The 13,197-nt window shown below is 52.5% G+C and overlaps 1 protein-coding gene across 2 annotated transcripts in view; it reads left to right on the top strand.

Annotated features, from left to right (window-relative positions):
- The window catches only part of ARNT2 (aryl hydrocarbon receptor nuclear translocator 2), a 227,260-nt gene that overhangs the window by 75,673 nt on the left and 138,390 nt on the right, over nt 1-13,197 (top strand). For both annotated transcript variants that reach the window (XM_075558077.1, XM_075558076.1), the window contains exons 4-5: nt 5,253-5,466; nt 9,041-9,254. In XM_075558077.1, the coding sequence (XP_075414192.1) occupies nt 5,253-5,466; nt 9,041-9,254 (428 nt within the window). The remainder of the gene's footprint in view (nt 1-5,252; nt 5,467-9,040; nt 9,255-13,197) is intronic.

The following is a 13,197-nucleotide window of genomic DNA, read 5'->3' as shown; positions in this document are numbered from 1 at the left end:
GAACCTTCCAAGAATTTCCCATGTCTGTTATCATGGATTCGATTCTAGTGCTTGGGCCTCCTGACAAAAAGGCTCATTTTCATCCCCCCATAGGCCTTAAATATGATTGCCTCTGGTTGACCTGGCCTCTTGGTTCTAGACCTAGGCCAGTGAGCCAGGTTGATGGGTTTAGGGACCCCTTCTCTCAGTCTGCAAAAAAACAGCTCTAAGGGATCTTCCCAAGGCCCCATTCACTGGGTGGCTCGCCCGCCTGTTCCCTAGTGAGGTGACAGCCCCCAGAGGCATCAGTCCCAAACCACCTCTTACATGTTAAAGGAGTTCAAGGCTTGCACTGGACTTCTGACGCAGAGGCTGGCCATGGGCTCTTGGAGCCAAGCCAGTGGCCCCGCAGAGGGAAGCGCCGGCGACAGCCCCATGGAGAACACAGGTTCTCCCCTCCTCGCACACATGAGGTCACCAGGGGTCAGTGTCAACAGCAGTGGGCTGTTCGCTGTTGTTTCTTGGTCACGTGAAGCTGGTGACCTTCTCAAGTTACCTAAGAGGGCAAACACTGACAACCATCAGCGTTGACCTTTGCATCTGACCACGCCCAGTCGGGTCCTTTCGCTTGTGGTCCGTGTGGCCTTTGCGCTTGTGTGCATTCCTTCCTTCCTCCCTCCCGACTTTCCATGCTGTGGGCTGCGTTTATTTTCGTCTTTCCGTCTGAGTTCCCCACTTCGTTTCGGTTAGAGGCATGGTGATCAAATCCCCGTCGATAAGGATGGTGGTATGCAAGGGAGGCGGGCCCTGCCCCGATTTTTCCTCAGCAGAATCCGAAGGGGGGGGGGTCTCTGGCCAGCATTCTTAGTTCCTGCATCTTCGCTTGGAGGGCCAGTCAGTTCATTCCTAAGTAGGAAGATGCTCCAAGTGCTTGCGATGCAGAGAGGATAGCCAGTTTGGCCCTTTGGGTTTCGTCAGCCACCTTTCTCTCTAAGAGCGGGGCGAGCCCGCACCATGCGTGTCTGTCTGCACCGTAAACGGGCAGGAGGAACACTTCAGAGCCACCGGCACACTGTTCCTAGTGCCGGCTTTTCAGATGGGCCCCATGACTGAGTAGTCAGCCAGGCTGTCTCTGACAGTGTACTGTCACCTTGACATCAGCCAACAGACACAACTCTTCGCCTCTGGCCTGAGTCAGGGCCATTCAGTGGCTTGGGGCCTTGGGCTTCCTAGTCATTTCCCTGAGACGTTTGCTCAGGTCTCAGCTAAAATGCCCTTCTCCTGCCTTGGGATGTGTCCCCATCACACCACTGTCCTCTGGATCACTTAGCACAGCAGGGAGAAGAGGCCATCAAATCACCCTTGGCTCCCCTGCATGTCTGTGAGCTGCCTCTCGGGCCGCAGCCCACCCCAGCGCCAGCACAGGGCCTCCCTGCCCCTTCACAGTGCCCCGGAGTCTCGGGTCTGCCCGCACAGGGCGCCTGCTCGCTCATTTGCTTACTTGGACTGGGGCTCAGGTTCCTCTCCTGTAGGAGATGGGGAAATTGACACCCCCCCCCAAAAAAAGTGAAAGATGGGCTTGATTGTGATTTTGTTGAACTCCTTTCCCTCTTCTTCATCAAGATGGACGGATTCCACGGAGAGGTCCTTGTCGGGGTGCGGTGGCACCTCCGCGTTCCTGAACTTTCCTTTCCCATGGTCATCTCCCGAGGCCCGGCTCTGGGTCCTCCTGGCCCCGCAGAGGGTCTGTGGAATAGGACGGCGCTACCCGCCTCCTCAATAGTCTTTCCCTGAGGAGGTTCCATCGTGTCGGTTCTGACTCCTAGCCACCCCACGTGACACAGAAGGAACCCCCCAGGTGCGACGCCATCGTCCACACGGCAGTTCTTACGTGAGTCCAGTGTGACAGCTCCTGGGTCGGCCCACCTTGTCAAGGGGCTCCTTCTGTCTCACTGTCCCTCACTTGACCAAGCCTGGTGTCTTATAGGACTTTCCCTATCCTCCCCCCAACAGGACCCCTAGGGAGTGAACCCCATATCTCCTTTCCCTCCAGACAGACACACAGGCTCCCTTGTGCCTCTGTGAGTCCAGCAGCCGCCCTACGCATTTATCAAGCTCGTTGCTAGATCGCTGACAACCCTCTGTCATTTGGATTTTCCGCTGTTAACCCTTGCAGTCCTGTATTATAAAGCAGCCGGAACGTTTCCCTGGGCTCGTTAGTGAAGGCAGTGCCTTGTAATCAGATGCCCTGGTGTTCTCATCTTCACGTACCTGAGCCCAGGAGCCGCGTGCAGTGACGGAATTGTTTTCGACGTCTGGCTGAGAACCTCGTACAGCAGCCCCACTTCCTCCCCCATGGCATAGGTACAAAGCAAGAAGGTCTGTGGCAGTATAATAGAAACTTTTAGAAAGTTGAGTCAGACGCTGGGCGTGCACTAGAACAGGTGTCTGGGAAGGAGCTGAGGGGTTCGTGTGACCCTGATGGCAGGGCCTGGGGCGCCCTGCACTCAGTGAAGGGTAACATTTATGTTTTTGGAAAAGTCAGTGTGGCTACGTGAAGACCGGCTGGAGAGGATGGGCCGGGGGAAGGGAGGCACCTCAAGGTATGCGCCATGAGCTGCAAACTGGTGGCATGCCACCCTGAGCTGTGTGTGCAGGGAAGGCGGGAGAGAATCCAGAGGCCCTCCCAGGAGGTTTGACACAAAGCCAGGTCTGAGGACAGCAAAGAACTTTTGGAGTGCTCGAGTGAATGGTGCTCGCTGCCATCGAGTGGACGCCGACTCAGAGCAACCCCACGGGACAGGCTAGCACGGCCACTGTGAGTTTTCAAGACTCTCACTGTTTCTAGGCATAGAAAAGCTCCGTCTTTCTCCCGAGGAGCAGCTGGTGGTTTTGAACTGTCGACCTGGTGGTCAGCAGCCCAACTCATAACCCCTGCTCCACCAGACACCAGGCTGTGATCGTAAGGTCTGAAGTTTGAAACCACCAGCCGCCCTGTGGGAAGAAAGACGGGGCTTTCTATTCCCATAAACAGTTACAGTGTCAGAATGTCTCGGGGCAGCGGTACCTGGTCCTGCAGTCGCTGTGAGTCTGTGGCAGTGAGTTTGATTGTTTGGGTTTGGAAGTGAGTGATTAGGCATAAGGCTGCAAACCACAAGGATTTGGGCTCAAACCCACCAGGTGCTCCATAGGAGAAACACGAGGCTGTTCCCGTAAGGAGTGCTGGTGGCCTAGCGCTCACTCGTGGGGCTGCTAACCGCAAGGTCAGCAGTTCTAAAGCACCAGCCACTCGGGGAGAGATAGATGAGGCTTTCTACTTCTGTAAATAGGTCTCAGAAACCCACAGGACCAAGTTCTGCCATCTCTCACAGGGTTCCTAAGGACCTTCCTCAACTCGAAGGCAGTGAGTTTGGTTTTGGTTTGATGTATGGTCTTGGAAACCTTCCGGAGGGGTGCTGTGGGTCAGCATCGACTCCACTGCACTGGGTTGCAGGTGAAGATAAGTGGACGTGGTCCAGGTCCACTATCCATTTGGGTCCAGTGGGATGGAGTAGGTGGGGCACACGTGATGAGGATGGTCTCCACAGTCAGGCTGAGGAATTCAGACTCTAGGTATGGGGCGCCACCTAGCCTAGGGGAGCTGCTCTGAGCAGGAGGCCAGGTGGAAGTCTGTCACGTGGCGTCTGCCGGGCGGAGGGGACACACTGGGTCCTACGCTTTTCCGATGAGGAAACGATTCCTGCGTCCACCATAGAATCCAGGATTCCCAAACCACCTCCCTCCTTTTGTCACCACTGCCCCTCCCTCTCAGTAACTGTCCTCTCCCTTCCTTGGGTTGCCTCTGTCCTCCCCCGCCCCCAGCAGACAGCTTTGTCCATTTCCTGAAAGCTGACTCTCCTGGAGGAGAATGGGGACCTGTCCCCACCCCGTGGTGACCGCTCCGTGAGCAGTGTCAGCGAGCCAGCTCCGAGGGTTGTCATCTCGCACCCTGCTGGGCTCAGCCTCCAGGGCCCTGCCCTCCAAACTCCTTCCAACTCAGCCCTGCTGCGCATGCACGGGGACCGGGCATTACTCTGCCCCTTGGCGCGCCTGGCTCAGCGCTGTCATCTAGAAGGTGCTCCCTCTACGGGCCGGGTCAGCTCCTTTGGTGACCATGACCCCGGTCTCACTTCCCTGAGGTTTGAGTGTTCACAGGGGGTCTTTGCACAGGTGCCTGGCATGTACTGAGCATGACAGGCACTCTGCTCCACCGACGTGGGAGCCTGGTTGATTCGGGTGGTTGCAGGCAGTGCGGCCCACGTCAGTGCTTTCTTGCCAGCAGTGTGGCTCTCGTTACTTGAGCAAGGCTGGCACCTGAATGCCTACAACACGGCCACGGCTTGGCCCTAATGCTGCCGAATGGGGTCCCTCCGCTGCTCTCCGTTCAAGCCCGAAGGTGTCAACCAAAGTTGGAAATGTTCTGTCAGCCCCTCTGCTAGTTCTTCATCACAGCACACTGCAGGGATCAAGCTCAGTGCTTCCTCACGGCCATTTCCACTCCCTCCCCTCAGAGTTGGCTCTTGGCGGTTTAATAAGCCAGGAGCGCACTCTGCTGCGGAAAGCGTGCTGGGCTTAGAACAGAGGCGCATTCACAACTGTGTGCAACCTGAATTTGTGGCATTTCATTCTGCTTCATGGTGTCAGAGCACCAAGGCTCCCAAGGCGTCCCTGTCTGAAAGCAGACAGGAGCGATGTTTGTATGCGTGCCTGCGTGTGCGTAGGTGGAGGTTTGCATGCATGGAAGGATTCTTCTGGAAGCAGATAGGGTTAACGTCAGCTGCTCAAGTGTTATGCTTCGATTCTTGATGATGCATCAACAGTGCATAGGTACACGGGCCACAGGGAGAGTACAGGGAATCTTCGGAGCCAGAGGCTTTATAAACACCTTGCTGGCCACCAAAGGAGCCAGGGCAAAGCGGGTTGCACATTGGGCTACTGCCTGCAACGCCAGCCTTTGGAACCCACCAAGGGGAGAGATGAAGTTTACAGCCTCGAGCACTCACAGGGGCAGCTCTGCCCTGCCCCACAGGGTCGCTGTGAGTCAATGGACTCAATGGCAGTGCGTTTGCTTGTGCTACCACACAGGCATCTGAAGGCCAGCTCCGCCTCATAGGCGGTCAAGCGCCCCGATGTTCTAAGTGGGTCCCTGAGTCACGGTGTTGACACTGGATAATAAGCCCCAGTCTGATACTTCTCTCTTCCCTCCCACCCCCAATCCTGTGCTTTCTGGGAAGAGAGAATCACAGTGAGATCGAAAGGCGCAGGCGGAACAAGATGACCCAGTACATCACCGAGCTCTCGGACATGGTCCCCACGTGTAGCGCGCTGGCCCGGAAGCCGGACAAGCTCACCATCCTCCGCATGGCCGTCTCTCACATGAAGTCCATGCGGGGCACAGGGAACAAGTCTACGGATGGTGCATACAAGCCTTCGTTCCTGACCGAGCAGGTACCCTATGCCTCACTCTGCCTGTCTACCCTGATACTGTCCTGTTAGATGGGGGTGGGGTGGGGTGGGGTGGGGTGTGAGAGGATGGCATGGCCCAAGGTGAAATCATGTGCCCAGGAAAATGGGGCTAAATTCTAGTGTCCGTCGGGATGGCCTCTTCAAAAAAGCGTGTCTCAGATCTTCATGTTGCCTGATTTTTGCTTTTCTTTCTTTTTTTTTAAAAACAATTTATTAGGGGCTCATACAACTCTTATCACAGTCCATACATATACATACATCAATTGTATAAAGCACATCTGTACATTCTTTGCCGTAATCATTTTCTTTTTTTCTCCTCTTTTTTTTTTACCTTTTTTTAGGGACTCATACAACTCTTATCACAATCCATACGTATACATACATCAATTGTATAAAGCACATCCATACATTCCCTGCCCCAATCATTCTCAAAGCATTTGCTCTCCACTTAAGCCCTTTGCATCAGGTCCTCTTTTTTTTTTCCCTCCCTCCCCGCTCCCCCCTCCCTCATGTGCCCTTGGTAATTTATACATCGTTATTTTGTCATATCTTGCCCTATCCGGAGTCTCCCTTCCCCCACTTCTCTGCCGTCTCTCTCCCAGGGAGGAGGTCACATGTGGATCCTTGAAATCAGTTCCCCCTTTCCAACCCACTCACCCTCCACTCTCCCAGCATCGCCCCTCACACCCTTGGTCAAACAAAAGAACTTGTATTTATTGTAAACGAGAGAGAGATCAGGAATTGGAAAGCATCATGCATTCTGCCTAATGGCAGCATAATTAATTGGAGCAAACCAAAGACACCAGAAAAGGAGGGCATCTTGCCTCTGCCATAACCAGGGGATTTTTGCAGACAGGACGAGCCGATTTCATGATAAGGGATCCTCTGTAGCCAGCCCAGAGGTAACTTCTCCTCCCTTGACTAGGTGAGCAGATCCAGGCCTCCATATTTTTCTATGGGCATTATACTATACATATTATATTATATAGATATAATATGAACAATATGCTTAGTGTAGTGCCAAGAAGCACAGTAAGAAATCAGTACAAAATACAATCCTTATACACTGGGCCATGCAGATTTTTACCATGATGAAAGGGATGGCAGCAGATCTAATCACAACAGCACTTTCAGTCATGTCTGCCCTGGCGGGACCTGGAGCTCGGTGGTAACAGAGCCCGGGCTTCAGGTCTCGCTTCCCCTCTGTGCACAGGAGTGCAGGGGGTAGCCGCACCTGCTGTGCTGGCAAGGAGGAATCAGGAAAGCAGTGAGTGCAGGATGCTTACCAGGAGGCTGGAAGTATTTGAACAAACCGGAGAGCTACTAGGTAACCAGGTGGGAAAGTACGTTTTGGTGGTGCAGTGGTTAAGTGGAAAGGTCAGCGGTTTGAATCCACCAGCTGCTCCGTGGCAGAAACACGTGGCAGTCTGCTGCCATAGAGATAGACAGCCTTGGAAACACAGTGAGCCTTGGATACCCTTTTCAGTCCTGTGGGTTCATTCTGAATTCGAAATGACTTGATGGTCACAGGTTTGGGTTTGGGGGTTGACCAGCTGGAAAGTTATTAAGTACCTATAACCTGCCAAGGTTAGTAAAGGGTTTTTGTCCTGTTGTGTTTGTCTGGGTTGACTAGAGAAACAAATCCAGGGACATTCATATGTGTGTAAGAGAGAGTTTTATATTAAAGAGTAATTGTAGATTAGGAAAGCATCCCAGCCCAGTCTAGATTAAATCCATATGTCTGATATTAGCCCTTATGTCCAATACCAGTCTAGAAATTCCTCTTCAGATGCACCCAGCACATGCAATGAATGCCAAACGCAGGAAGATCATAGGCCAGTGGGTGGAAAGTCTTGTGGATCCAGTGGTGGTGGAAGCATCTCAGTGCTGGTGTGGGTCTCCATGTAGCTCCTCCCACGCCAGGGCTCTTGCTGCCATCAGCATAGCTCTATCTGGCTTGTCAACAGGAAGGTGAAGCAGAGAGAGTGTGTGTCCTGCCTTAAGGGAGGGAGACAGGAATTCCCAGCATCCTCAGGAGAAGGCCATGCCCACCCAGAGACCTCATTGGCTATGACCCGATTGATAGACCAGATTCCGCTCCTTCACTCAAATCGGCAGGAGATTATGTAACTGGAACACCTGTTTTCTCTGAACTTCACAAAACCACTTGCAAGCCAATATGTGCAGTGGATCCCTTTACCTTTAAGTAGGTAAGGAGTGTGAGATGGGAAGAGATGGCAGTTGCCCAAATCATAAGGCTCTTGCACATATTTCTCTCAGTGACTTGGATAAGGACAAGAGAAATGCCATCTATTGAGCCCCTACTGAGTGCCTGGCCCTTACATGAAGGCTCTTGCTTAACCTCCCACCAACTCCTTAACAGAAACAAAAGCCGGGGATGCTGAGTCCCTTGCTCTAAGCTTCATGGCTCAATGAAAGCATCACACGAAGGTCTTTGCATCCTTGTTGGTTTCTCTGGAGAGAGGAGCCAAGGGCGGCTGTGGGCTCAGGGCCCCGGGCTGGCTCAGGAGTGATTCTCTCCCAGGAGATGAAAACGGAGGAGGAGGCTCATGGAATGAGGGGTCCATGGTGAGAGTGAAGCTCTGGCCCAAATGACCTTCCAGGGACAGATATTTGTCCAGAGGACCATATGAAAACGGAATCACCGGAACTATGAAGTTACCCAGAGTTGGAATCAACTGGAGGGCAGTGAGTTTAGGGTGCTGAAGGGAAGCCACGCAGCCTCCATTTATTTTCCTTCATGTCAGAGATTCGCTGCCTCCCCAGGAATCCCGGGGTCTTATTTTACAGCTTCTACTATTGGGGAGATCCTCATAGTACTGAAAATAAAGGTGCTGAGCCAACCCTCTGAAGCAGCTCAAGTCTAGGAGACATGGACCAGCAGAAGGCAATGTAACGGAAATGAGTTAAAGAAACGGTGCTTTAGAAAAGCTTGTGCGATCCCCTTCTAAATGAGTTCCCCAGCCAGCGGGCTTGCGGATTCCTACGGCCATGTTCTCTTTGGGCCCCCATCGGGACTGGGGGATCCAGACACCCAAGATTTTGCTTCCACTCAGCTGGGCTTTCATCTGTTTTCCAGAGGGGGCTTCTGCATAAGATAACCTTTGAACAGAGTATGCACAATAAGAAAATGCTTACCCACTGTGTGCGGGGTGCTTGTCCTCCAGAGACAGGACCGTGGTTTGGGTATGTGAACAAGGCTGTCCTCGCTTCATGGAAGCCCAGAACCTTCTGGTAACCGCCTTGTGTTCTGATGACCCGGCTCAGGAAATCCCCGCTCTTCCTGCGAGGGCCAGTTAAGGTGGGGCTAACCACCACAGCAGCCTGGCTGTCACGTAGGGGTGCTGCCAGCTTGGGGAGTTTTTCTGAACCCACCTTCCAGTTAAAACACAACAAAAACAAACAAACAGAGTTTCTGCTGCGGTTGGGGTCCCAGCCCATGTGTGTGAGGCAAGCGTGAAGCTTGCGAATTAGAAAGCCGACCTGGCCTTCGTTGGTCAGTGCGGTGTCCCTTATTGTCATCTTTCCTTCCCAGGAGCTGAAGCATCTCATCCTCGAAGCGGCGGACGGATTTCTGTTTGTGGTGGCAGCCGAGACAGGGCGGGTGATTTACGTGTCTGACTCCGTCACGCCCGTGCTGAACCAGCCCCAGTCGGAGTGGTTTGGCAGCACCCTCTATGATCAGGTGCACCCCGACGACGTGGAGAAACTGAGGGAGCAGCTCTGCACCTCCGAGAACTCGATGACAGGTCAGTGGAACGCCCTCTCAGTGGCTGGTTGACTAGAGCGACCAGAACGTCTTGCGGTCAAAAGGCCTGGCGGCTGCAGGTAAATTTAAGCAGGTGAAATAAAGGGTGCCTTCTTCCTCGGCATTTGCAAAGGCTTCCTTTACTCTGTCACCTGTGTGATCCACTCCCCACCCCAATGCATTGAGTGGGTCACGGTCACCAGGAGCCAGTGTTGATATCTGCACCACGTCTACATGCTCTGCAATGCCCTTAGCACAGCCTCCTGATCATAGGCATTCACTCCTAGACCCCAGTCAGTGTCGGTAAGAGAACAATCTCTTTATGGAAATATTTCAATAAAGTGGAATAACCCCACACTTACATTCCAATACAGAATTATGAAATAGAAACCTCGGGGCTGATGGGAATGACGGATGTTGGGAAGACAATACTCACATTCCTGTGAGTGACACATACAAGAAGAAACAAGACCAGGAGCTGTCTGAACTTGTCAGTGTGGGTTTACACATGTCAGATGGTTAAGGGCGACATAACTACTGCCATGCGCACAGGATCTGCCTCGGGGAAAGGCGCACAGGTGTGCTGTGGAAGAGGGTCTTACGAGGGTTGCCCTTGGACCCTACTGTGAGAGGAGCCTGCACGGAGGCCAGAGGAGCGTTGTAGATGCCAGAGGAGGGCACAGCTCTGAGCACAAAGTGGGCCAACGTTGCTCGTGGATATTGGAGGCGTGTGCGTGTTGCGCATTCATGTGTGGCTTGGTTGAGCCACATGTAACTTTATGGGCCTGAGCTAGTCCTGCTTGCCAATGAAATCATGGCTAAGCCAATGCCAGGCTAAGGGTGCCCTAACGTTTGCATTTTCTAAAGAAGCATGCTAGCCGAGGTGGCTGTCCCACGAGTGTCGTGTGTGTCTGTGTTGACCGTGCTGCCTGACGTTCCCGCTGGCTTCTGAGGTCCCCCTCGGTGCCTTCCTTGTCGTATGTACCCAGCAGAAGTCTGATGAATAACTAGATCGACATGCTGCTCTGTGCATCCTAAGCCTGGCTCGGCTGTTGTCTTAACTGACAAAATTACCAGTGTGTCAAAATGCTAACTTTGCTCGCTGCCGGTGAAGGGTGCTTTACTGTAGGAGAGAGGGGGTAAGGATAGTGTGGAGGTGGTGGTGGGGCGCAGGGTTGTGCAGTCACCGCTGTGTGTCAGCTCATGTGTAGCACGTGACCTGGAAGCAAGATCTAAGTGCCTGCAGAGCACCAGTAGTGAAAGAGAAGCAGCCAACGAAGTGCTGTGTACCCCTATCCCGTGTGGAACATAGAGAATGCTACCCCGAAACCTCACAAGGACATAGCTTTTTATAGATAAATAAAAAGATTTATTTTTATTCATTTATCTATTAAAAAAGATTTATTTATTATAAATAATAAATACCTAGAAGGAGAGCACGAGAAACCAGCCCGGAAGTGTTGGGGTAACAGCTGAAATGACCTTCTTTGGAAAGCGCTGTTTCCCAGACTTTGATACACATTCAACCACGGGATGTGGATTTTGAAACATGGTCAAGAGACACTGCTGGGGCAGGTGGCAGCAGAAATGATGGTCCAGGGCAGGCAGGGCAGGCTAAGGCCAAAGGCTTAGCTAAGGGCCTCACCAGAGTTGGGTGGACATTTCTGCCCATTTGAATTCTTAGTTGTGGCGGGCAGTATTTAAAGGGGCAGTGTGAGCCCTATTTAGGAAGAGATGTCCTGGGGCTGCGCATGGAGAGTGAGGAGCCAGGGCCACCACGGCTGGTGCAGTAGAGACAGTCTTGCATGATGCCTGGGAACACTCAGCGAAGACAACCGGCCAACACCCCCCCCCCCACCCCTGAGGCCTTGCTTTGACTCCTCCTCAGAAGAACCATAGGGTCCTGGGGAGGGGTGACTTTATCTTAGAGCCAAAGAGCGGACTGAGCCGATCGCTGAGAACCAGAGAGAAGGTGGTGTCAATCTTCTGGGACACAGACCTTGAAGACGTGTTGGTCTGGTTAGGGGGAGCTTGGAAGAGCGGACTGCAGCCCGGCTGATACCCAGACTATGCTGTGCAGCCCGGCTGAATCCCCCGAGGCTCAGGACAGGGTGAGAGAGAGATGGATTTCAGAACCGCTGAAGGGTGGGTTTAGTGGTGACTCACCACGTTCTAATCTCAAGAATGACTTGTAGCCTTCCAGATTTTGGACCAGTGTCTTAAGCCCCTGTCTGTGTCTGGGCTTGTTGGTTTCAGGCCCATAATGACAGTGGTGATCCGGATGATGGTAGGTAGAGGGGAGAGCCAGGCAAGGCCTGACAGACTAGAAATAGGGCCTCAGAGGAATTTCCATTTGTGAGCCCTGATCAGAGCCCTGGCGGTGTAGTGGTTGTGCATTGGGCTGTGATCTGAATGGTCGGCAGTTTGAATCCACCAGCACCTCTGCGGGAGAAAGACTGGGCTTTCTACTCCCATCAGTAGTTACAATCTCAGAAATCCACAGGGAGTCAATGACTCACCATTACTTCAATGAGCCAATACTTCAATCATGAAATCGGAGGAGTCTACTATACTGAATGGGCAGAGGGTGGAAGCAGGGCTTGTGTGGATGATGTTACAGGAGGGAGCACGAAGCCTAACGACAGTGGAGCCTGTAGACTCTGAGGCTGGCTTGGGGGGTGGTCCAAGGACAGCGATGCCTACACAGAGTTGCAGTAGCTAAGATAATGTCATGTGATGATGGAGTTTTTTGTGGAAGTCAAGATTTCCCTTAAGTGGAGAGGTGGTGACAAAGGGTGGACCAGAAAGCATATAAACCCCCTCAAATGCTGTTGAGATCTAATCTTACCGAAGTCACTTCACCAGGAGCATGGTCCCAGGTGAGCATCAGGGGGCCATCCCGCAGCTCAAGAAGAAAGAGACTGTTCTGAAACTGACTGTGGCAGCCACTGGACAACACTACTCGGTGTGACCGAACTGGGGAGTGGTATAGCGTCGGGATGAGCTCCTCATAAAATGGTTTGGGAGACAAAAGACACCCCCCCCCAGGATACGTGATGCAAGATTTTTACCGTTCTGGGAAGCAGTGAGAAAAAATCATTTAAAAGATTATGTTTGATGTGTACATGTGCACCTGAATGTGCTTGTGTATTGTGTATTGATGTGTTGGTAAAGATGACAGTGGGTACCGGCAATCACTGACACTTGAATGCCATTGAGCGTGTGTGTGTGTGTGTGTGTGTGTGTGTATCTGTATCAGTCTGAGCAATGATGAGAAAGTTCCACTACTGACCAAAGGATCCTGAAGCTTTCTACACTTGAGCTCAGAACTGAAAAACAACCATAACGAATTTCCTTTGAAGCATAATGGAATGGGGTGGACTATGCTAATGCGTTATCTGATGCGCCTGCGAGTGAAAACTGGGACGTACTGATGTTGGGAGAGGTTGTGTAGCGCTCACCCAGCATCAGTAAGGCAGAGCAGACTGGCTTCGGGAAAGGGAGCTGGGTGCCTTGTTTTCTGATTTTCGATGTGTGACCTTGGAAAGATCCTGGCTTCTCAGACTCTCATTCTCTGGGTCTCAGCCCAGACAATCCCTGAGGACCTCGAAGCTCTAATGAGATGTTGATTCTTTTTTCTTGCCCACAGCCCTAGTATATGACTTAGTTCACCAGTCCGAGAAGTCATGGGAGTTTAGCGGCGAGGAACCAAGAACTGATGCAAGTTTGGGATAGTACCAAAGTGCACAGCACACAGCCCTGAGCCCAAGGCCCTGCTGAGCCCTGTTCCTATGGGGAACAGTGTAGTGCAGAAAGTGCACCTCTCCCCCAAGATTCAAAGTGGCAAGGGGCTTGCAGGTGAGTTGAGTTGAACTAAATGAGTGGAAGGCTCACAGGCAGAAGAACTCCTCTCCATTCAAAGACATAACTTTGGCAGGTGGGCA

Source organism: Tenrec ecaudatus, chromosome 9 (genome assembly GCF_050624435.1).
Source record: "Tenrec ecaudatus isolate mTenEca1 chromosome 9, mTenEca1.hap1, whole genome shotgun sequence".
Lineage (NCBI taxonomy): Eukaryota > Metazoa > Chordata > Mammalia > Afrosoricida > Tenrecidae > Tenrec > Tenrec ecaudatus.
Note: the sequence above shows the minus strand (reverse complement) of the source record. Positions and strands in the feature narration are given on the sequence as shown.